Below are 22,460 nucleotides of genomic sequence, written 5' to 3'. Positions count from 1 at the left end.
CAAGAAACTCGCCAAAAAGAGAAACAAAACGACCACAGGAACCAATGGAGTTCCCTGGGAGGCGGGACTTAACCAGCAGGCCCGCCAGGGTCTAAAAGGTGCAGGGACACAATTCACCCCTCTCCTGCCAAGCACGGAAGGGTATTGGTAGAGTGGGTGAGAAACTCGGAGTAAGGCGCTGGGATGAGCAAAGGTGGCAGAATCTGGGCCACAATGAATATGGAGGGTAAAGAGAAAGCAGAGAATCTGGGTAGAGAATGGAAGGTACAAAGCAGGGCAAGTACAAACTGAAATCTATTGTAGGAGGGTCTAACGGAGAGAACTGGGTTAGGATTGCAAAAGAAAAGAAGCAAAATACTGGAAATCAGATGGAAAGGTCAGGATAATATAATGGGTCCCAACACAAACCAAACAGCTTAATATGAGAGAGCCATGGGCAGTTTCAGGGTAAAACAATTTGATTGCATAGGATGTTCTCTGTAAAATGCTTTAAAATCACCAGATGGAAGCTGCCAGAGCAGTGCAGTGTTGAATAATTTGTGTTGTAGTCTCAGTCATTAGGCAAAAGCTATCCCCAAAGCAACTACCTTTTCATCTATCAACACCCACTTCTGCTGGGATCATTACAAGACTTTAACCAGCTTACAGTGACTAAGTTGGGAGGCAGTTGAGCTAATATTTGCATATATGGAGAGAACATATGTACACATTTTATCTATTTTTTGATGGTATTCCTCTTCCCCCACCCCACCCATTCATTGTCATGTTTCTTCTTGGACCTTAAGCTTTTCGGGGCTGGATCCCTGTCAATGAGACCATCATATTGACTGGAGTCTCTGGGCCCTGCCATTATATAAGTAATATAATAAGAATTATTAAATAGGCTCATATAGTCCAAAGAGTGGCAGAATGTCTGCTACTGTCTTCAGATCTTTGTATCTTGCTTTCTGAAAGTATAAGTCAATTCTCATTGATTTAATTGAAAGCTATACTGAGCCTGGGGTTGGCAGAGGCTCAGGTTACATTTGAGCCAGCACCCCCAGCTTTAGAAGTTCCCTGTTGATTTGACGATTTCACACCTTTCTTTGAATCCCTCCACTCATTGACTACTTTAAAAAAAACATTAGCCACAGCAAACATAAGATACTTGTCTTCACTTTCAGATCCTTTGACAACCAATCCCCATCCCTATGCCCTCCCACCTAACCTTGTCATTCACTATCAAGATGTCAACCAACCTCCATTGCCCACTTGTTAAATTTCAAACAAGCACTGTCATGTTTTTCCCATGCTGCCTTCACACTTGGGAGGAGCTCCCCATAAACCTCTGAAAAACTAAGTCATTATCTTTCTTCAGATTGCTCCTTAAAACTCTCCTCTGCCATGAAGCCTACAAAAAATTGACAATGGTTAGCACACACACACCCCCTAAGTCTTAATAAATACTGTCTAGAATCATCAAGTATTGAGCTCTCCACACCTCTGTGCCTAGGTCTGCAGCTTACATAGGTGCACACACAAAGGTGTGAAACTGTGCTACCTCTTCATCTTTCCAACGTTGTCAACATTTTCATTTTGCTTCCTGGGTTTTCTAATGGGAACATAGGCATTATTATTAACAATAACAATAGTGTTTTCATCCACAAATCTCAAAGCATTTTACAATATCAAGTTAGACAACAGCTTCTTGCCTGAGAAGATGAGAAATTTAGAAGCCTTTGTATAACCTTGTTAACTTCTGGTGGACCCCTGACAGAGCTGTCACTATGGCACCTCCAATTGTTCCAATTCACTCTACTTTGGTTCTAGGAAATCTCATTTTATTGGAATATTTTAGCGCTGGTGGAAGGTGCTGACTTGATGACCCTGGAGACTGTAGCCCTATATCCACAAGACAAGGACAGCATGAGCTGCAGAGGGCAAGCTTAGCTCTCACCAACCCATGTGCCTCATCCTTGCCTTGGATAGGGGAGTTCAGTCTCATTGGCTCATTCAATCCTTGCCATCTGCTGGGACTGGCAAAAATGGAGGTCAGTTAGTGCAATCTTGGTGGTGGTGGATTTTGTTATTTTGTTGGTCACCATTCCACTAGGACAGTGGTTCTCAAACTTTTGTACTGGTGGCGCCTTTCACATAGCAAGCCTCTGAGTGCAACCCCCACTTATAAATTAAAAACACTTTTAAATATATTTAACACCCACATAAATGCTGGAGGCAAAGCAGGATTTGGGGTGGAGGCTGACAGCTCGCAACCTCTCCATGTAATAACCTCGCAACCCCCTGAGCAGTCCCAATCCTCAGTTTGAGAATCCCTGCACTAGGAATTAGACTGATTTCACAAAACGCATTTCACTCAAGCCACCAGGCAGTTATCAGATGGTAAAAAACAGCTTTTACCTGGATTCAGACCAGCAGATGGGTGTGAAGAGTTCCTTACCCTTCTCAATCCCATGGAACTTCCCAATACATAGTCTCACCTAAGGGCAGACGAGCCTGGATCCAAACACTTGAGCCATTTCAAAACTAGCCACTGATTTTAGCTGCCCAATCTGAGCTACCTAAGGGCCTGATTTTCAGAGGTGCTGAGCACCCCTAGAGCCCATGCATTTTATTAGGTCATCTCTGAAAATCAGGCACAATGTGTCTGAAGTTGGGTACTTGTAAAAACTTGTTGGGTACTTGTGCACACTTGTAAACGTGCGGGCATCGGTTTGTCTCCTTGGGAAATGCCACTCGCTTACCCAATCCAGCTGTCGCCTGGAACAAGGTGTCACCTTGTGGCGAGACCAACGCACTAGAACATTAAGTTCCCTTGATCTCCCTGTCCCCCTAGCTCCTCCCAGCCACGCCAACCGCCCTTCCCCCCCAGTCCCCCCAACCCATCTTCTTCCACCCAGCCCAGCCCCCCGGCCAGCCCCCATCTCCTCCAACCCAGCCCACGCCGCTTCCCTTCCCAGTCCCCGCACCCCATCTTCTTCTTCCACCCGGCCAGCCCAACCTCCTCCTCCTTCTCCCCGCCCATCTCCTGCCACCCAGCCCCGTACGCCCTGACTCCTTCCCGAATCCCGCCTGCGACATTTCGATGAATATTCATGAGCGCCTCGTTAATTATTCATGAGGTTTCGCGGGCTTTTGCTGATCACGTGGAGTCGGTTTTTCGCGCGCGGGATTCGGGCCGGCGGAGGAAGCAGGAGCGGGGATGGCGGTGAGCGGCGGGGCCCGGCTGGGGTGACTGCTTAGGAGCTGGTGTCTGGATAGGGGTGACTCCGGGGCCTTGAAATCCCCTCCCGGGGCCCTGCGCTCTGCATGGGGGAGGGGACCCCTGGGCCCAGAACCCCTCCCCCAGCGGTGTCCTGGGCTCTGCATAGCAGGGGGGACCCTTGGGCACGGAACCCCTCCCCCAGCGGTGCCCTGGGCTCTGCATGGGGGAGGGGACCCCTGGGCATGGACCCCACCCCAGTGCCCTGGGCTTTGTATAGCAGGGGGAGACCCCTGGGCACGGAATCGCCCCCCGGTGCCCTGGGCTGTGCATAGCAGAGGGGGGCCCTGGGCATGGAAGCCCCCCATCTCCCGCAGTGCCCTGGGCTCTGCATGGTGGAGGGGGCCCTGAGGCACAGAACTCCTCGCTGGGTGCCCTGGGCTCTACATGGGGGAGAAGGCCCTTAAAGGTGGTGTGTCTCTGTTGTCACACACACGTGATCTGCTCAATGGGTAATGTGAAATTTTAACTCTTTCCCCTGGGGGAGATGGTCTATCCCATCCCAGATCGGTTCTGGCACTATGTGGCCTGTTGGGAGGGTAAACCCATGGGGCATTAAGCATCCCTTCCACCTTATCTAGTTCTGTGGTCCCTGCACTGGGGAAAGACGGGAGACCTGTGTGTGCTCTATAGGACAGTCTCTTCTTCTGCCAGCATCTAACATGACTCTGCCTTTCCTATAGGATTCCTCCGAGTCCCAGAATGTGGCCACCAGTCCTGCCCGTAGCTCTCGGCGAGATGCCTTCACATCCAGCCCGGGCAGAGACCTACCTCCTTTTGAGGATGAGTCAGAGGGGCTGCTGGGGACCGAGGGGCTCCCCGAAGAGGAGGAGGATGGGGAAGAGCTGATTGGGGACGGCATGGAAAGGTAGGGAGCGTGCAGAAGTCAGTGATGATGTGAGAAGCCTCCTGAGGTTGTTCTGTGCAGACGGCACCTTGGCAGAGGGGGCAGTATGTTTGCCTTTCACCTCTGGACACAGGTTCAGATTCTTCTCAGGGGCATTAGGGAGAGAACTCATTGTCTTTTAGCCTGGTCCTCATTTATGCACCCTTCAGAATAGCCCTTTGTAGTTCAGCACGTTCAAGCTATGCAGGTGTTCTAAAGGCATCATCGGCGCCCTGGGATGTGTCTGCTAAAGAGAAGCTTGGGATGGGAACATCAGAGGGGCTCCATAGCACTGGTGAAGGGTATGGGCAGGCACGCAAGGCTAGGATAGCAGGGGAGTGAGAAGCATTGGGTGAGCTGTCTGGGGTGAACTTGGACAGTTCCTACCTGGACTGTGTCTGGCTCAGATCAGCACTAGCTCCTCACGCAGGGGAGCATGAAAATCATAGCCCTACTTCTTAAGCAAAACTGTTCATTCTACAAGTATTGGAACCTTTGCAACTGGATTTAAAAAGAAACATCATCTACCCCATGTCCAATAACAAACCAGGGCGCAGTGTGGTACAGAGACTGTTAGTCTGGGTTTATATATTGGTATTGACTACCATAGCACTGGAGTGTCTCGTCTGCCATTGGTAACGTGGAACTGTAAAATTCCTCTCTGTTTTGGTGGCTCTTTCTGATGCCACCTTGCCCCAAACAGTAAAGCGGCTGGAAAAACACTGTAATTTGGCTAAAGCTGATTAAGCTAGATCTGTGTGTGTGTAGGGACTACCGCCCGATTCCCGAGCTGGATGTCTATGAACCTGAGGGCCTGGCCTTGGATGATGAAGATGTGGAGGAACTAACTGCCAGCCAGAGGGAGGCAGCGGAACAGGCAATGAGGCAGAGGGACCGTGAGCTGGACCGTGGCCTGGGCCGCATGAGGAGGGGGCTGCTCTATGGTACGTGTCAATGAGATTTTACAAGTGATTGTTTGTAACCTGCCCTTTTGGGAGAAGCTACTCTCTCCGCCACTGCGTAGAGTTATTTGCCGAGCCTGAATAGCCTGACCACTGTAGGAGCACCACAGCTTGCAGAATAGCTGGATGTTGAGGGGCCTGTGCAGCAGTGGGCTCACCTGAATTCCCCCCATACACAATCCCTTTGTGGTGGGCACTTCGGGAGCTCTGGCAGTAGCAATATTAGCCCAGTGCACTTGATGTGGCTGCTGCTGAGCCACAGCTCCCAGGTCCACATCAGGGTTTGGGCTCATGCCTGGTAAGTGCTGGGCAGACTGCTGCACTCCTGACTTCAAACCAAGCAATGAACCGTCTCTGATGGGCTGTCCCCTGGTCCCTTAATAGGAAGGATAATTATTAACCCTGATGTCCAGTCCCCCTTCTCTCTCTCTGGACACAGGTTCTGATGTCAACCTCTGTGTACAGTTTTTGGGGTCCGCATGGGGCTCTTGCTTTTGCCTCCATAATCTCTGAAAAGCCAGTGTCTAAATCATATCTCTGTAACTTGCTCTTGGTACCTAAAGCTTGGGGGCTGCTGTAGACCAGAGCTTGGCTTGGCATTGGGAATAAAGACAACCTGGCAAATTGCAGACCATCAGTCATCTTAACTGCAGTACCTGGAAAGATAATGGAGCAAATAATTACGCAATCAATTTGCAAACACCTAGAAGATAGCAAGTTGATAAGTAATTGCATGGATTTGTCAAGAACAAATTGTGTCAAACCAACCTAATAGCTTTCTTTGACAGGGTAACAAGCCTTGTGGATAAGGGAGAAGGGGTGGATGTGGTATATCTTCACTTTAGTAAGGCTTTTGATACTGTCTTGTGTGACTTACTCATAAACAAACTAGGGAAATGCAACCTACTTGGAGCTACTATAAGGTTGATGCATAACTGGTTGGAAAACTGTTCCTAGAGAGTAGTTCTCTGGTTCACAGTCAAGCTAGAAGGACATATCAAGTGGAGTCCTGCAGGGATCAGTTCTGGGTCTAGTTCTGTTCAATATCTGTATCAATGACTTAGACAATGGCATAGAGAGTATGCTTATAAAGTTTGTGGATGATACCAAGCTAGGAAGGGTTACAAGTGCTTCTGAGGATAGGATTAAAATTCAAAATGATCTGGACAAACTGGAGAAATGATCTGAAGTAGATAGGATGAAATTCAATAAGGACAAATCCAAAGTACTCAATGTAGGAAGGAATAATGAGTTGTACACATACAAAATGGGAAATGACTGCCCAGGAAGGAGTATCGCAGAAAAGATCTGGGGGTTATAGAGTTTCATAAGCTCCATTTGAGTAAACAGTGTAACATTGTTGCAAAAAAAGCAAACATCATTCTGGGATGTATTAACAGGAATGTTGTAAGCAAGACACAAGAAGTAATTCTTCTGCTCTACTCCGGTCTGATGAGGCCTCAACTGGAGTATTGTGTCCAGTTCTGGGTGCTACATTTTGGGAAAGATCTGGACAAATTGGGTAGAATCTAGAGAAGAGCAACAAAAATGAGTGAAGGTCTAAACACGTGACCTATGATGGAAGATTGGAAAAAATTGGGCTAGTTTAGTCTGGAGAAGAGAAGACGGAGGGGGGACATAACAGTTTTCAAGTACGTAAAAGATTGTTACAAAGAGGAGGGAGATTAATTGTTCTCTTTAACTTCTGAGAATAGGACAAGAAGCAGTGGGCTTAAATTTCATCAAGGGCAGTTTAGGTTGGACATTAGGAAAAACTTCCTAACTGTCAGAGTGGTTAAGCACTGGAATAAATTACCTAGGAAGATTGTAGAATCTCTGTCATTGGAGATTTTTAAGAGCAGGTTGGACAAACACCTGTCAGGGATGGTTTAGATCAGGGTAATCTGGTGGCGGGCTGCGGGACAGTTTGTTTACATTGACTGTCCGCAGGCACGGCCGCCCACAGCTCCTGGTGGCCATGGTTCGCCATTCCCGACCAATAGGAGCTGCAGCGGTGGCCAACACTGGTCTAGATAATACTTAGTCCTGCCTTGAGTGCAGGGGACTGGGAAGACCTTTTGGGGCCTCTTTCAGTTCTACAATTCTATGATTCTGTGGTGGTAGAATAGAGCTTAGTTTGGTCTGGCTATGTGTTGGGAACTTCTGACCATGCTTGCAAAGACATTATGATCCATTCCTTTTTGATATATATATAATATTTTTATAGAATTGGGGCAGGGAGGTATAGAGAGCAGGAATGTCACCTCTGAGTGACGCCTCTTTTTCTTTAAATTTTCAGATAGTGATGATGAAGATGAAGATCGTCCGTCCCGGAAGAGGCGGTTGGCGGAACGGGCTGCAGATGGGGCAGAGGAGGAGGATGAAGACATGATTGAGAGCATTGAGAATCTGGAAGACATGAAGGGACACTCAGTAAGGGAGTGGGTGTCTATGGCGGCTCCCCGGCTTGAGATCTACCACCGCTTCAAGAACTTCCTGAAGACCCATGTGGATGACCATGGGCACAATGTGTTCAAGGAGAGGATCAGTGACATGTGCAAAGGTACGGCTGACTGGGGGGCCAAGTGGGAACGGCAGATGAGCAGACCCACCTGGATGTTTTTTGGTTTTTTTTTTTCTTTTTTTGCAGTGAAACACACTTTGGGGTGTCTGATACAGCGTTTCCCCCTTCCTCCTTGTTTGTGGCACTCTACAGCTGTATGTCCATATGTCCTCTTCCTCTCCTGTCTACCCCAAATGCTGAATCAGCTTTTTCAGGGGCTTTGTTGCTTTTGATGGAGCCGGATAAATAATGCAGAACTTTGCTGCAAACTGTCCTCTAACTTCTTAATTCATGCCCCTTTTGTGTTCAGTTTCCATTGTGCAGCTGAATTTTGCCAGCAGGAAGTGCTGCATAGGGGTGAAGATGGGAAGCTTTCAGGCTCTGATACAAGAGGAATTTTATATTTGTTTCTTGGCATCATTTGCACCAGGAACCAGATCGTTCACACAGAGAACAGAAACAGTGCCATATGACTTAGGAGACTAGTCTCATCTCAGCAGTGCAGCCTAGAATTTGTAGTAGCGAGCCACAAATGCTGGTGACTGATCTTGAAGAAGAAAAAGAATAATTGGCTAATAGAAAAGGCAAAATTCATTGAATCTGTTAAGAATGGTTCATGTAGGTGTTATCAGTTTAACCCCATTGTGCTAGGTGATGTACAAACACAAGGGAAAAAGCAACATATCAGTCCCTGCCCCACAGAGCTTATATGAGGCACAGATTTTGGAGTCCGTCATCTAGCACAACATCTCAGGGGCTAGTAGTCACTGATTTAGTTTTTTGGACGTGCTTGGATGACCCCCAGGCGTGGCAAGGCCATTCTGTCTTGAAAACATTGCACTGGGCTTCTGTGCTTTTTGGGAAGCTTCCCTGTTCTTTGTCAACTCAACGATCAGGAATCTAGTACTGGTGAGGAGAGATGCAGTAGAACATTGGCTAGAAGAGAACACTGACTACAGATGTAATCCACCCTACTTGTTCCCTCTACAGAGAACAGAGAGAGCCTGGTGGTGAACTATGAAGATCTGGCTGCTCGGGAGCATGTCCTTGCCTACTTCCTGCCAGAGGCCCCGGCTGAAATGCTGAAGATCTTCGACGAAGCAGCCAAGGAAGTGGTGCTGGCCATGTACCCCAAATATGACCGGATTGCTCAGGAGATCCATGTCCGTATCTCGCATCTGCCTCTGGTGGAAGAGCTGCGGTCTCTCAGGTAAGCTAGGGGCAGAGTTGGTATTGATGATGGCCAGTCCTGTGAGGGCCTTTGGATCATGTGTTTGGGATGGTCAGGCTTGCTGGAGTTACAGTGACTAAAGTTCTGTGCAAGAAAATGGGAACTCTGGGCTATGCTGGGGAAAGGATGCCAACAGATCCAGCCTGTCCCAGTAGAATGATGGGCTCTGTTATTAAAGTACAGGTCTGTCACATCTTACGCTGGGGTTACGTTCCGCAGTCAGCGCTTAAAGCGAAAATCGCGTATAGTCAAAATTACATTGAGTGTAATGGCGGGCAGAATCACCTGCACTACAGGAACAGTATTTAAATTATTTTTCTCATTTTGTTTTTTGTTTTTTTCTTGTTTTTGCCGACTGCATAAAGCTGAAATCGCACATGTTAAATGTGCCTAAGATGCGACAGACCTGTAACCCAGTTGCTCAAGGATAATGTTTCTGATGCCCCAAAAGATAAACCACAAATCTGTGAGAATAGGCTCCATGATCAGTGTTCCCCATTGCAAAGAGGCTGTGGCAGGTCCTTTTGCCTTCCCTGGAGCCTGCCAATGTCTTCCCTTCTCTCTTTAGGCAGTTGCACTTGAACCAGCTGATCCGAACCAGCGGCGTAGTGACGAGCTGCACAGGGGTCCTGCCTCAGCTCAGTATGGTCAAGTACAACTGTAGCAAGTGCAGCTTCATCCTGGGGCCCTTCTTCCAGTCTCAGAACCAGGAAGTGAAGCCCGGTTCCTGCCCAGAGTGTCAGTCGGTTGGTCCCTTTGAAATCAACATGGAAGAGGTAAAATTTAAACCCTTTATACAATGTTGACACATCTCCTGCAGTGGCACCTTCTTCGCACCTTTGTCCAGTGGGGAACTGGATTGATGACCAGTCTGGTCCCTGGATCTAGATCCAGTTGTCTCTGGGCCTAAGATACCTTATCTGTTTGACTGGTGTAAGGGCATGTCTGATACCATGTTGATCCCTGTGCTATGTAGATACCTGAAGGTGCTACAGGGTTGCAAACACTGAGCCTTCCAAACCACCCTCCTCTCCTCATTGTATGGTATAGGGAACTGAGCCACAGAGTCACTGCAAGATAATAACAGTACGACTAACTCAAAGCTCCTGGCTCCCAGTTATTGGCCTAGCCACTATACCATGCTCCTCCCTACAAGCTGGGTGTCTTTACTCAAGTGTTTCAACAATGGAGTCCGGAGTTGGGTGGGTAAACACAACTAGCCTCTCCCTCATGCAGGTGGGTGCTGGAGAGTGAAATACTTTGGTCAGAGCAACATGGCAAAGCTTCCGCCATTTCCAGGGCTGTTTATCCAGCAGACAGCCTCTAGCCCTAAAGCTACTTCTAATCAATCCCCAGCCAACCCTGGCCCCCGCTCTTTACTCAGAGCCTAGTAAAGTCTGAACTAACTGCTCCAGCACTCTCCCTGGCCTTTTCTGCACATGCCCTTTGGAAAGCACCTGTGCAGGCTTTAAGGGTGTCTGACTCACTGTGCAACTCACATTTGTTATCCCAGACCGTCTACCAGAACTACCAGCGCATCAAAATCCAGGAGAGCCCTGGGAAGGTGGCAGCGGGCAGGCTGCCTCGCTCCAAGGATGCCATTCTCCTTGCTGACTTGGTCGACAGCTGCAAACCAGGGGATGAGATTGTAAGTCCGTTGGGGTGAGCGTGGAGCGGTAAACTTATTCTCAGCCCTATGGGAGCATTGTGAGGACTTGGACTGTCACTTCGGTGTGTGTATGTGGGGAGGGGTGATATTGGGGGCTATCTTAGCTCTGAGACATTTCAGATTGGGCTTGAAAGTCATGTTTCCAGTGTCTTGAGAATGGAGAATTAGTGGGAGGAGGAGACAGTCTCGTGCCATGTAAATTGATATTTTCCTGCCACCTAGACATTAACCTGTCTTGTCCCTTTCTGTGCCTTCTAGGAGCTAACGGGGATCTATCACAACAACTACGATGGCTCACTGAACACAGCCAATGGATTCCCAGTGTTTGCAACAGTGATCATGGCAAATCACATTGCCAAGAAGGACAACAAGGTGGCAGTTGGGGAACTGACTGATGAGGACATGAAGGTTATCATAGGCCTGTCTAAAGATGAGCAAATTGGGGAGAAAGTGAGTCTGCTTGAAACATTTCTCCTCCTGGCAGCTAGTTGTTTGCATGAGTCCAGTTCAGAGAACAAAGTTAAACTGTGTGATATTACAAGTTAGAGGGACACCATCAGCTCAAAAATCAGCTTCTCTCTGAAAATGTCTTGTCCCCTGTAGTGCTAAGATGGCTGTCAACGAGAGTGAGAAACTGAAGAGGGGTGGATGGGACACTTAGTTTGCTTTGTAAATTTTTGTCAGTACTTTGTGTAGGGGCAACTTCACCATTCCTCCTGGATAGTCAATTCCCATCTTGTTTGTACAAGCCTTTCACACCACCACAGGGATAAAATAGGACAAGGTGACTGGGGAAGCCACCAGACTTGACAGAGAGGCTTCACCGGGGTAGTTCTGAAACTAGATTGATGCCAGCTGATGGGTGTCTCCCTGAAACAGTGGCTGCCTAGTGGAGAGAGCATGAAGAAGATCTAGCTCCAATGTTCTGCGTCTCATCTCGTGTCTCTCTTGCCTTGCTCTCTAAGGGCAAGTGCCTAAAACAAGCATCTTCCCGTTAAAACATTCTGTCCCTGCGCCTTATTCATGGAGGGTTGTGATTTCAGGTTGGCAAGGAATAAGACTGGCTTAAACTGTTCAGTTAGCAACCCTGTAACCTGCCAAGACCCAAGCTGATACACTAAAGGACGCGGAGCCAGATTAAGCACGTATAGGGCAGGAAGCAAAATGTGGTGGGTTCAGATCCTTTAGCAAGGATGAGATCTTGGTCATCTCTATCCTGTCATTAATTGCAGAGTCTGATGTTTGTAACTTTACTTCCACTGGGTAGAGCTGATACATATATAAAGCTAGAGTTTTGGAAATAAAACTTCAGTTCTTTGTCCAAGAAAAAGTAGGTTTGAAATCAGTAGTGACCAATATCCAACATTTTGACAGAACTTGCCTTAACTGGGCATGCAAATAAAGAATTGCCTGTAATCTAAATACTCGGTCTTGAGCCATTGATCTACACAGCAGATCACCAATCTTAGTTATTCCTGCTGATAATTGTCAAATATTAATGTATCAGGTAAACAGGCTTCAGTCAGAATCAGGGTCTTTAACTCAGAACACAAAGTAACAAATACAGTCTCTTCACTGTATTTAGTGTGAAGTCTGAATGTAGTGGTAATAGCTAATCCTGCACTGGATTGCACGTTGTGTCCTGCTCGTCAACACGGGGCTATCATAGAACCTTTGAGGTGTATCGGTCATATTATTGGATTGATGCTGTGTTCCTCTCCATATAATAAAGGAATCCTTGATGTCAGCAGGGTGATTTCAAGCACTGATTAGAATAGCTGCATAGCTAATGAGTCTTGCTGCTTGTCATGCTAAATGTTGAATACAATGGGCCACTGAAAACTCCTGCCTTTCCTTTCAGATCTTTGCCAGCATTGCTCCATCTATTTACGGACACGAAGACATCAAGAGAGGCCTGGCCCTTGCCCTGTTTGGTGGTGAACCCAAAAACCCTGGTATGTGTGTTGTCAGTTGTATTCAGTGTGTGATTCCAGACCTGTTTCTACTGGTGCAGTGAAGGAACTTACGAATTACCTTGGTAACGTGACTTCTGGGTAAGAAGATCAGGAGTAGTAGAGTAAGGGGACTTTTCTGTGAATAGAACTAGGAACATATGTTCCACTCTACAGGAGTAGAAATACATAGTGAAGATGAGGTCCTGGCTCTGAAGAGCTAGAATTTAAGCCCCTAGCATCATGGGTTTAACATACCTCTGCCCCTAGCATTCTGGGTTTAGTGTCCTTGTGCAGGTCGGATGCCTGGGGAATCCTCACTGCTTCCTCCTTGTGTACAAAGTGTCTTATTTCAACTGGGGAAGGAAATGCAACATCGCACACCTACACGTAAAAGAACCAGGTTCCATAAGGGGAGGGCTGAGAGCCCCTGGGCCAGCCATATGTGCTAGAGCTCCATGACCCTGGATCTCTTGCAGATCTATTTGGGTGGATTTGTTTACAACTCAAACTCACACTGAAGGTGGTGGTGGGTGGGAGGCGAAGAGGGAAGCAGAAGAAATTGATCTTTAAACAAGACTTCCTGGCTTGACTTCCTCTCCTATTTCTGACCTGGCTGTAGGTGGCAAACACAAAGTCCGTGGTGATATCAATGTGTTGCTTTGCGGAGATCCGGGCACAGCCAAATCTCAGTTCCTCAAGTATGTGGAGAAGGTGTCCAGCAGAGCCATCTTCACCACTGGCCAGGGTGCTTCTGCTGTTGGTCTGACTGCCTACGTCCAGAGGCACCCAGTCAGCAGAGAGTGGACCCTGGAGGCAGGGGCGCTGGTGCTGGCAGACAGGGGTGTCTGCTTGATAGATGAGTTTGACAAGGTGAGCACTGACTTCATCTGCGCAGTAAGGCAGAGCTAATGGGGTGTGGGTTAGGGGCTCTCTTGGCTGAGAAGTTCAGTGGCTCATGATTCCTGCCCCCCCCCCCCCCGCCTCGACCAATGTTTTATCTGTTGCTTGCGGGAGAGAATGACCCAGGCTGGTGTGGATGCCCTTTGTTAGGCTCCGGCTAGGCTCACAATGCAGTCCACATGCGTGTGTGATGCTCAGGGAAGTTATCAAAGTACGCTTCATGCAGTGCCTCCTGCTGAAGCACTTCCCCCCTGACCTGGAGGGCTGAAGGGAGCTCAGATTGTCTCCCATTCATTCTTTGGTCTCTGGGGATAATGAGTGCCCATTCTTGTGGTGTGGTGCCAGTGTATTTAGGAACTGCATGGAGACACCGTTTCCCATAGGCCACTGAGACCTCATCAGGTGATGTGAGCTATCGCTTGCTACTGAGCTGGGCCAGATTTTAATGGGTCTCCTAAGAAGAGCAAGTGAAAGTAGGATTTGCCACCACAGTTGGATAGAGGGAGCTGGCCTGAATCCAAGTCATCTGCTGAGCTCCCCACATGTCCAGCAGCAGGTAGGTAAGGAATGAATCTGAGAATCTAAGGGTGGTTTGTAGCAGTGAAGGAAGCAGATGCCTCCTGTCCTTGAAATATCTGTGCCCCCTAATCTAGGGCTAATGGATCCACCCTACATCCTCTCCTGCCCAGGGAAATATTAAAACAAGTTTCTCAGCTCTGTACAACAAGCTTTTGTGAAGTGGGTGAGGACTGGTGAATTTTTTTTTTTTTTTCTCTTCCTCCCTTCCTGCTGCGACCCTGTCAGCACGCACCTAGTGTAGGCTCATGGAAGTTGGACCATGAGGCCCTGTGTAACATGTTCCTTCACTTTTGGCCTCCTGCAGGATAGTGGGCACCAGTGAATGTTGAAGTCTTTGCTTTCTCCTAGATGAACGACCAGGACAGGACCAGCATCCACGAAGCCATGGAGCAGCAAAGCATCTCCATCTCGAAGGCTGGCATAGTCACCTCTCTGCAGGCTCGCTGCACAATTATAGCTGCTGCCAACCCTATAGGTGAGTACCTGGGGACCAGGAGAGCAGGGAGTCCCTGTCTCAGACCCATGGTATCAGTTTTGCAATCACCAGAACTGCAGCACTGCCTCTTTATGTACCTCTGGTCACCAGACCCTCTAACTCTGTTACTACATGTGCCATTTGGAGACAGAAACCAAACCCACAGGAACAAGGTTATGATGCTGGATGCAGGGTCTCTTGGTGGGGCATATGAGCTTGTCTGACCATGGGGGACTCCGTCTGTGATGCAGGTGGGCGCTATGACCCGTCGCTGACTTTCTCAGAGAACGTGGATCTCACGGAGCCCATCATCTCTCGATTCGATGTCTTGTGTGTGGTGAGAGACACGGTGGACCCAGTTCAGGTACAAGCCAAAGTGTGACTCTCACATCTTATGCGGTGATGGGAGTGCCACTACCTGTGCTGACAGGGAGCTGGTTAGGTTCTGATGCCTACCATGGTGTGATAGCACTGAAGTGGTGGGAGGGGGGGCATAGGGCAGCGCTACCCCTTGCCTTGGTGCTCTTGCCAAGTAAAGTCTCCCAAGCCTCAGCAGGTCATTGACTACAGGCTGCTTTGGGGGCCCCAACCTCCACCCCTAAGATTTATCTCATTCCAGCCACGTGCCTTTCATCCAATTCCTTGAATGCCCCTGCCTCTCTCCATTTCACCCTGTGGCCAGTCGAGTGGCTAACTCCTTGAATTGGCCATTCAGGGTATGGAGAGAGGATTGCACCACACCCCTTCCCTTGAGGCAAGAGAGCTTCATCCCCCATTCTTCGCCAAGAAGCCACAACATCTCCCAGCATCATTCTGAGCCTTACTCAAACCTACATGTCTGTCAGGGCTGTGTACAGCCCTATCCTTCATGCTGTGAGATCTCCTGTAATTGTTTGTCCTCCTGAGGCACTTCCCCCTCAGCATAGTGAGGATTTCCACCCTGCCCCAAAAAAGAATGACATTGCTTCTATAAATGTGATGTGTCCCTTTTGCGGCACAGTCTCCACTCAGCAACTGGCTGAGATTCCCTTTTGAAACCAGTACACATGGCTCCAACATGCACTCGTGTCAAATGCCATGAGGCCCTTGTGCCCCTTTTCCAAAGACTGAGTGTGACTCTTCAAGCGTTCGCCAGCCTGTGTGACGGACGGGGAATCAGTCTGGGTCCCCTTGTTTGAGTACAACCATTGGCTGACTGAGCATCTATCCCCAAGCTTCTGTCTGCCTGCAGCACACAGCTGCATGGTTGAATTCAGCTGCAGAAGCAGCAATGGCTCCAGTGCCTGTTACTCCTACCATTGTCCTGCAGGACGAGATGCTCGCCCGGTTTGTCGTGGGAAGCCACATCAAACACCACCCTGGCAGCAAAGACGTAGTGAATGGAGATGCCCAAGAGATTATCCTCCCTAACACCTATGGCGTGGATCCCATTCCCCAAGAGATCCTGAAGAAATACATCATCTATGCCAAGGAGAAGGTCCACCCTAAGCTAAACCAGATGGACCAAGACAAGGTGGCCCGGATGTACAGTGATCTCCGGAAGGAGTCCATGGTGAGTAGACTTAAATAAAGGGCTTTATATGGGGAAGTGGGCGGAGCTACCTGGATCAGTAGTGGACTACGCCAAGATCTTCCTACTTGCTCATGTTGTGTCCCTCACCATAGTATCTGGGTATGAAGCTCTGGGTCACCTTGCCATAAGGAGTGGACTGTGTCCAATGTTGTAGAGACACCTGGTAAGTAAGTGGTTCTCCCTCATCTGAATGTAAAGGTACATAGGTTAGTAGTGAGGTTTTGTATGCTGTAGGGCTAATACGTTCTGCGCCATTATGCGCTCTGGTAGGAATCCATGGAGATATCTTAAATATATTGGCTTTGCTGCTGTGGAATCCCATAATCTCCTGCTGCATCTCTGGATTTCCTTTGAGGCAGTCACATTCTCCACCTTCACCCCTGGGGGCTGAAGGAAGTGCTATGGCAGCAAGCAAGCTCTGCAGTGCTTTCCCATTGTGACTATGGACTCCTCCCAGGGGATCCTGGATCTTCCTCTTCTCAACTGAATCTGATGGGGCCACAAGGAGTTTCATGGACCTTGGGAAAATGTAGTTGAATGTCTGGCTTCATCTGTTTGTTTGTTTTTCTTTTGGTTGTTTTTTTTGTTTAAATTCCCTACTAAGAATTGAGTGGTGGGAGAGAGAACTCTTTCATGCCTCTCATCATAAATAAGCAAACTAAGGGGCAAAAGCACCTTTATAGCTCACCTTAAAGTGAATTGATGATGATGTCTGTCTAGGCCCATAAGTATCAATTACCTTTCTCCATACTGCACTATGTCTGCCAGTAGGTGGTGCAGTTTCCTTGGTTTCTGAAGCTTCTTGGTCATGAAGGTTCATGACCAGTCACCTACAGTAGGTAGCCTTGCATCTCAAGCAGACATGCATGGGCTGAGAAGGACCCGTGTAAAGAGTCTGGTCTGTTATCTCTCATGTTCTGTATGTCCTTATAATAATGTCCCTCCCTTCGCTCCATAGGCCACTGGCAGCATCCCCATCACGGTGCGTCACATCGAGTCCATGATCCGCATGGCCGAGGCCCATGCCCGAATTCACCTGCGGGACTATGTGGTGGAGGATGACGTCAACATGGCCATCAGGGTGATGCTGGAGAGCTTCATTGACACTCAGAAGTTCAGCGTCATGAGAAGCATGCGGAAGGTGTGTGGGAAGGGGCTCATGGGTTGGAGTCACTTAACCAGCTAGATTAAAGCTCCATCTGAACTGATTGGGTTGGAAGCCAGTTTGGTTTGGACAGTGGCTAAAACACTGATCTTTACCTCTGACCCCAGTGCGAGCAGGGCCTTAGTGAGCAGCTCCGTGTTACTCTGAAGAGCACCAGGCCTTCATATGGGAAGGTACCCTGGGCTGCACCCTGGTCACCCTAGTTTTGACACGCAAGTGTCTGTGCTTTTTCTAAGAGCCAAAGATCCTGGCTTTGAATTATACTCTGCTTTTGGCTGGCTGCTCAGCTCAGTTGGCTGAGCTCAAGTTACTGCTTGGGTCTGCGAGACTCCTGGCCGTTTTCTCGGGCTGGGGGCTGTGATCAGCAAGTTTTAAGCTTGGGGGGCCACTGTGAAATCTGTAGAATTCAGGGCCATATATAGATTATGTTGCTATATAGAACTTTCTCCCAAGGGCGGGTCCTCCCCCAAAAGCCCTCTCTTCCAGCTTATGGGGAGCATCAGGGTTGGTTCCTAAGCCTGTGAGGATATCCTATATCTCAGGATCAGAGAGCGTCTGGTGGAGGTTCCTCAGCCTGGTTAAAGTAAATATGTTCACCCTTGGGATTCTGTGACTGTCTCCTGAGCCACTAACATGGCTGGCAAAGGCCTGTGTTCCAAAGGTTAGTCAGAACCCTGAAGGAGGGTGTGAAATGGAAATGAATGTTTTTGTTTTTTACTTGACAGCTTAAGCCTCACCGTCCCACGCATTGTGTCTACACTACAAGTGCTACAACTGCAGCTATGCCCCTGTAGTGCAGCTATTTCCTACATTGCTGGAAGGGGGTTTTCCATCAATGTACTTAATCCACCTCTCCAAAAGGTATTAAATAGGTCAACCGAAGAATTCTTCCTTCTACCTTGCCCTGTCTACACCAGGGATTAGGTTGACCTAACCCTGGCCCTCGAAGAGAAATTTTTCACAGCCCTGATGAAATGTAGCTAAGTTGATCTAGTTACTAAGTGTAGACAAGCTGTTACACTTGTGTCCTGCGTGCAGGTCATAGATTGTGTGGCCCTCTGACTCTAACCCTCTTGGCTCTTTCTTTGCTTCCCAGACCTTTTCCCGTTATCTGGCTTTCAGACGAGACAACAACGAGCTCTTGCTGTTTATTCTGAAACAGCTTGTGGCAGAACAGGTGATGTATCAGAGGAACCGCTACGGGGCCCAGCAAGACACCATTGAGGTGCCAGAGAAAGACCTGGTGGATAAGGTATGGGATAGGTTCTGTGCACTGCACTCTGCCAGGGGGACTGACTGCTCCCTGACCCTCCCCTCTCCTCCTCCCTGCCTTGGGAGGGTTCTTGGGCTCCCCTTTAACCTTCAGTGCTAATAGTCCAGAGTTCTCCTTGCTCTGTGTAAAAGGAGATGCTTGTGATACCAGAGAGGAGCAAGAAACCAGCTGTTCCAGCCCTAGCAGACTGTGAGTTGGGATGTCTATTTTGAAGAGTCTTCTCTAGGGTACTCTATTACCACTGTCAATCTGCCAGTGGGTCATAGGTACCTTTAAAGAGACACTGTCAGACTAATAACGTTTTTGAAAACCTCCTTGCCTGAGTTGCTACACCAGAAGAATGTGGCATTAGACATACCATAGATACTCTATCGTAAGCCGGTTCATTTATAAGCTGACCCGCCCAAGATGGATAAGTAAAAATGGAAAAATGTTATAACCCATTCATAAGCTGACCCTGTAATTCAGGGGTCGGCAAACTTTGGCTCCTGGGCCATCTGGATAAGCCACTGGTGAGCTGAAATGGTTTGTTTACCTCGAGCATCTGCAGGCACGGCGGTAAACCTAAGTAAACGAAGTGTCCTGGCATGCCAGCTGCTTACCGTGACGGGCCGGGACAGCAGCTAGTGGGGAAATTTTTTTTGGAGGGCAGAAGCTGGGAGTCAGAGGAATAACCCCTGTGACCACCCCACACGTGGCCACACCCCTAGCCCAGGAACCCCACACTTTCCCAATCCCATCCCTTCCCACCTTATCTGGGGAGGGCCAGAGGAGGATGTTTCTGACCTGGCTGGAGCTACTCTGGCAGGCCGGGTGGTGTGGCCACAGCCTGCCAGCTTCGGAGGCTGGGGGGAGAGCAGCCTGGCCAGAAACAGAGAGAATCCGGCCCTGCCTCTTCCCGTCTGGCTCTGCTGGCTGTACTGCCTCTCCTTGCGCCCTCTGTTGGGGGGACGGGATGTGTCCCACCTCTCCCTCTCTATACCCATTCATAAGCCAACCCCCTTCTCTGGTGCTTCCCTTTTTTACTAAAAAAATTTGATTTATGAATGAGTATATGCGGTAAGCCATTTTAAATGAAGTCTAGCTTTCAGTCTGTCTCTTGCCTCTTTGCTTTTCTCCCATCTGGGTAATAGAATAGTGGCTTTCACTTATTGCTAATCAGTTTTGTTTTCTGGTTCTCCTGCGCTAGTCTAGTGCTGCAGTGTTTGGACAGCAGAGCCCAGGGAGTGGCTGGTGTTTGCCCCATGGAGTTTAGTCTGATTGGACAATGAGCTGTCAGGATGGGAAAAGGAAGTGATTATACAAGCAATGATCAATTAAGATCATACCTACTCCCCCGCCCGAGTCACGAGAGTTTTTGGCTTCCCCATCTGCCTATAAGCTTTTTTTAACCAAACTGAACTGTTGGCCCTCACGGGGGAGGTCTCTGAACAGTGCATGGCACCAGTAGAGTATCAAATTTCCCATTCCTTCCTTCCTTTACTTCTTGGTCCCTGTCCTGGAATGTGCCTAATAACTGTGCCTCTTTCAAATGTCAGGACCACCAGAGTGGTTTGTGAATTGAGCCCCTCTTCTCAGAGAAGGCTCTTGTGCAGATCAGAAATCCTAGTGTAAGTCAGTGCATGCTGCATATGATGGGTCTCAGCTTTCTCTAATTATGGTTGCATTTTAGATCCAATGGAAGTAAAGGACAGGCAGAAAGCAGGCAGATGCTGAGCTAGCATCCTCCATGCAGCTCTCCTCAGTCCTTTACCTTCTGCAAGCCTGGGCTTTTGCTGAGCAGAGACTGTTCATTTCCATGAATGGTGTGAGCCCTCTGCAGTGGAAAGTCTTTTCTGAAATGAGCATTAACGTCTCCCTCTGTTCTCTTCTCCCAGGCTCGCCAGATCAACATTCACACCCTTTCTGCCTTCTACGACAGTGAGCTGTTCAAGATGAACAAGTTCAGCCGCGATGTGAAACGGAAGGTGATTCTCCAGCAGTTCTAAGGGCAGCGGCAGAGCCTGCCTTGTGTGCAAGGGAGAGGAGAAGTTGGCATGTGTCCCACCCAGGAATGCAACCGGAAATAGGAGAACTGGAGCCCTCAGCCATTCCCTTGCTTGCTTTGTGCCTTATGGATTAAGGGAGTGCCTTAGGGGTGCTGAGCTGCGGAAGGACTTGTAAATAGAGTTAACTAGGTAAAGGCCCAGCTAAGTCTGTTTGTTAGCAGCTTTGGTTACTCTCTTCTCTTAGCTGAACCTGATAGGTGAGAATTGCTGGTTGTGACATGGGTTGGAGTTTTACACCCTCCCCTCTTCCTCCATGCCGAGCTCCAGCTTGAGGTTCCCCGTGACGGCACGGCTGGAGCAGTACCAGCAGAAGGGCGTTCCTTCGCTGGCAGATATGTTCCAGTGAGATCACCATAGCCTTCAGCCTCCTTCTGTTTCTGGTTACTGCCTAATGGAGGGGCTTGGCGAGACTTTAACATGGCACATAGAACACGAATGCCTCAAATATTAGAGCCGTTGAAGTGTTTATTGGCAAAGCAGGGGGCCAGTATTGCATCTGTCTTGCACTGGGGCAGTGTTCAGAGTCCCTAGTGGGTTGTTAAATGCCTTGGTGGGTGGAACATTCTGCCCTAGGTAGGGGTACAGTTCAGAACCGGAACAAGCAGCAGAACCTAAGGTATATTTGTGGGTTTAGGAATGACCATCACGCCTCCCCTTCCCCCGCCAGTCCTAAAGCAACCCAGCTTGTACAGGAGGCTGACTGGCTGGTGAGCATGTCTTCAGTGCAAAATGTTTCAGTGTCCGTAAGGGCAAAGTCAGTTGAGATGCCACAGATGTGAGAGCTGTGGTGGCAAGAACCCCAGCAGGACAACATGCAAGGAGAAATCTGTTGGGGGACGGATGGTCTGAACACGTTCCTGTGTCACACCTGCTTTTTGTATATTTGACTGCGAGTCTTTTGCTCTTTTACTGTGTGTTTGAATACATGTGTTTTGAATATGCCTGTGTTCGTATTCCTCTGGAAGTTTCCTCCCCTGCAGTAAGGAAGTATAAGCATGACTGAGCAGCTTGCCTGCTCTCATCCTTTGTCTTGCTAAGTGTCTGTTCCGCCATTCAAAATGGAGGCTCACAGCGAGAGGGAGGAGCCATTTTTATCTCCTGGGGTTTGATATCCTGGCCCTGCTTTTGTACTACTTGCACTTAGCAGGTAACTGTCACTGTGAGGGGAGTGGGAATGGACTGGGCACCTGTTGAAGCGCTGAGGGTGCGTGGATGGGTGGGGGATGGATGGGCATGCAGTAGTTTTCTCTAGGCTATTCAGCATTTCCTCACCGTGATGGGATGATAGGAGACTGCCGCACAGAGCAAGGAGAATGATCGACACTCTACCATTTCTGCCCGAGGCCAGTAGTGGCTGAGCCTTTGAATGATACCTGGGTCTGTGGACTTTTTCTGGTTCCTATAGAGTCTGTGGATCTGAAGGCCAGGCCCAACTACTGTTCTGAACTGCTCAACCCCTGTTGTGTTCCACTGGCTCTCTGTAGGCTCCTGCGTCTCCTGTGAACAGCACTGTGACCATGGCTTTAAACTGCAGCCCAGTAACCCCAGTTTCCTTCCTTTTTAATATACAGCGTCCATGTCAATCTGCAGGCTTGGCTGAGGGGCTGCTACTTACACTTCACTGCGGCATAGCCCTAGACCATGTCCAAGAGCAGTTCAGCTATTTGGCTTTAAGTGCAATTTGCCTGACTGGTGTAGAACAGCCTCAAACCTGGGTTTAGACTGCCCCCACCTACTTTAGAACGTGTCGTGGAAATGACTGTACCTGCCGTGTGGGGTCCAGGCAAACTCCTTGGTGTTCAGGTGCCTTTCACAGAACTTGTCTGCATTTACTGGTGGTGTTGGCTCCCTCCCCATAGGTTACATCCCCACACAGCTTGGCTATAACTCTTGGCAGCAGGGCAGCTAACAGTGATCTAGAT

At 48.7% G+C, this 22,460-nt stretch overlaps 1 protein-coding gene across 1 annotated transcript; it reads left to right on the top strand.

Annotated features, from left to right (window-relative positions):
* Positions 1-3,149: 3,149 nt before the first annotated feature.
* Positions 3,150-21,477, top strand: MCM2 (minichromosome maintenance complex component 2). The gene is made up of 16 exons (XM_032802741.1): positions 3,150-3,205; positions 3,943-4,127; positions 4,914-5,089; positions 7,407-7,670; positions 8,661-8,880; positions 9,470-9,677; positions 10,415-10,549; positions 10,829-11,020; positions 12,432-12,525; positions 13,145-13,395; positions 14,353-14,479; positions 14,731-14,843; positions 15,789-16,031; positions 17,011-17,193; positions 18,314-18,469; positions 20,368-21,477. The coding sequence occupies exons 1-16, from the start codon at positions 3,200-3,202 to the stop codon at positions 20,476-20,478; spliced, it is 2,664 nt and encodes an 887-aa protein (XP_032658632.1). The 5' UTR covers positions 3,150-3,199; the 3' UTR covers positions 20,479-21,477.
* The last annotated feature ends 983 nt before the right edge of the window (positions 21,478-22,460 follow it).

The sequence above is a fragment of the Chelonoidis abingdonii genome, chromosome 17 (assembly GCF_003597395.2).
Source record: "Chelonoidis abingdonii isolate Lonesome George chromosome 17, CheloAbing_2.0, whole genome shotgun sequence".
Classification (NCBI taxonomy): Eukaryota; Metazoa; Chordata; order Testudines; family Testudinidae; genus Chelonoidis; species Chelonoidis abingdonii.
The sequence above is the reverse complement of the archived record's forward strand: the minus strand, read 5'-3'. Positions and strand labels throughout refer to the sequence as shown.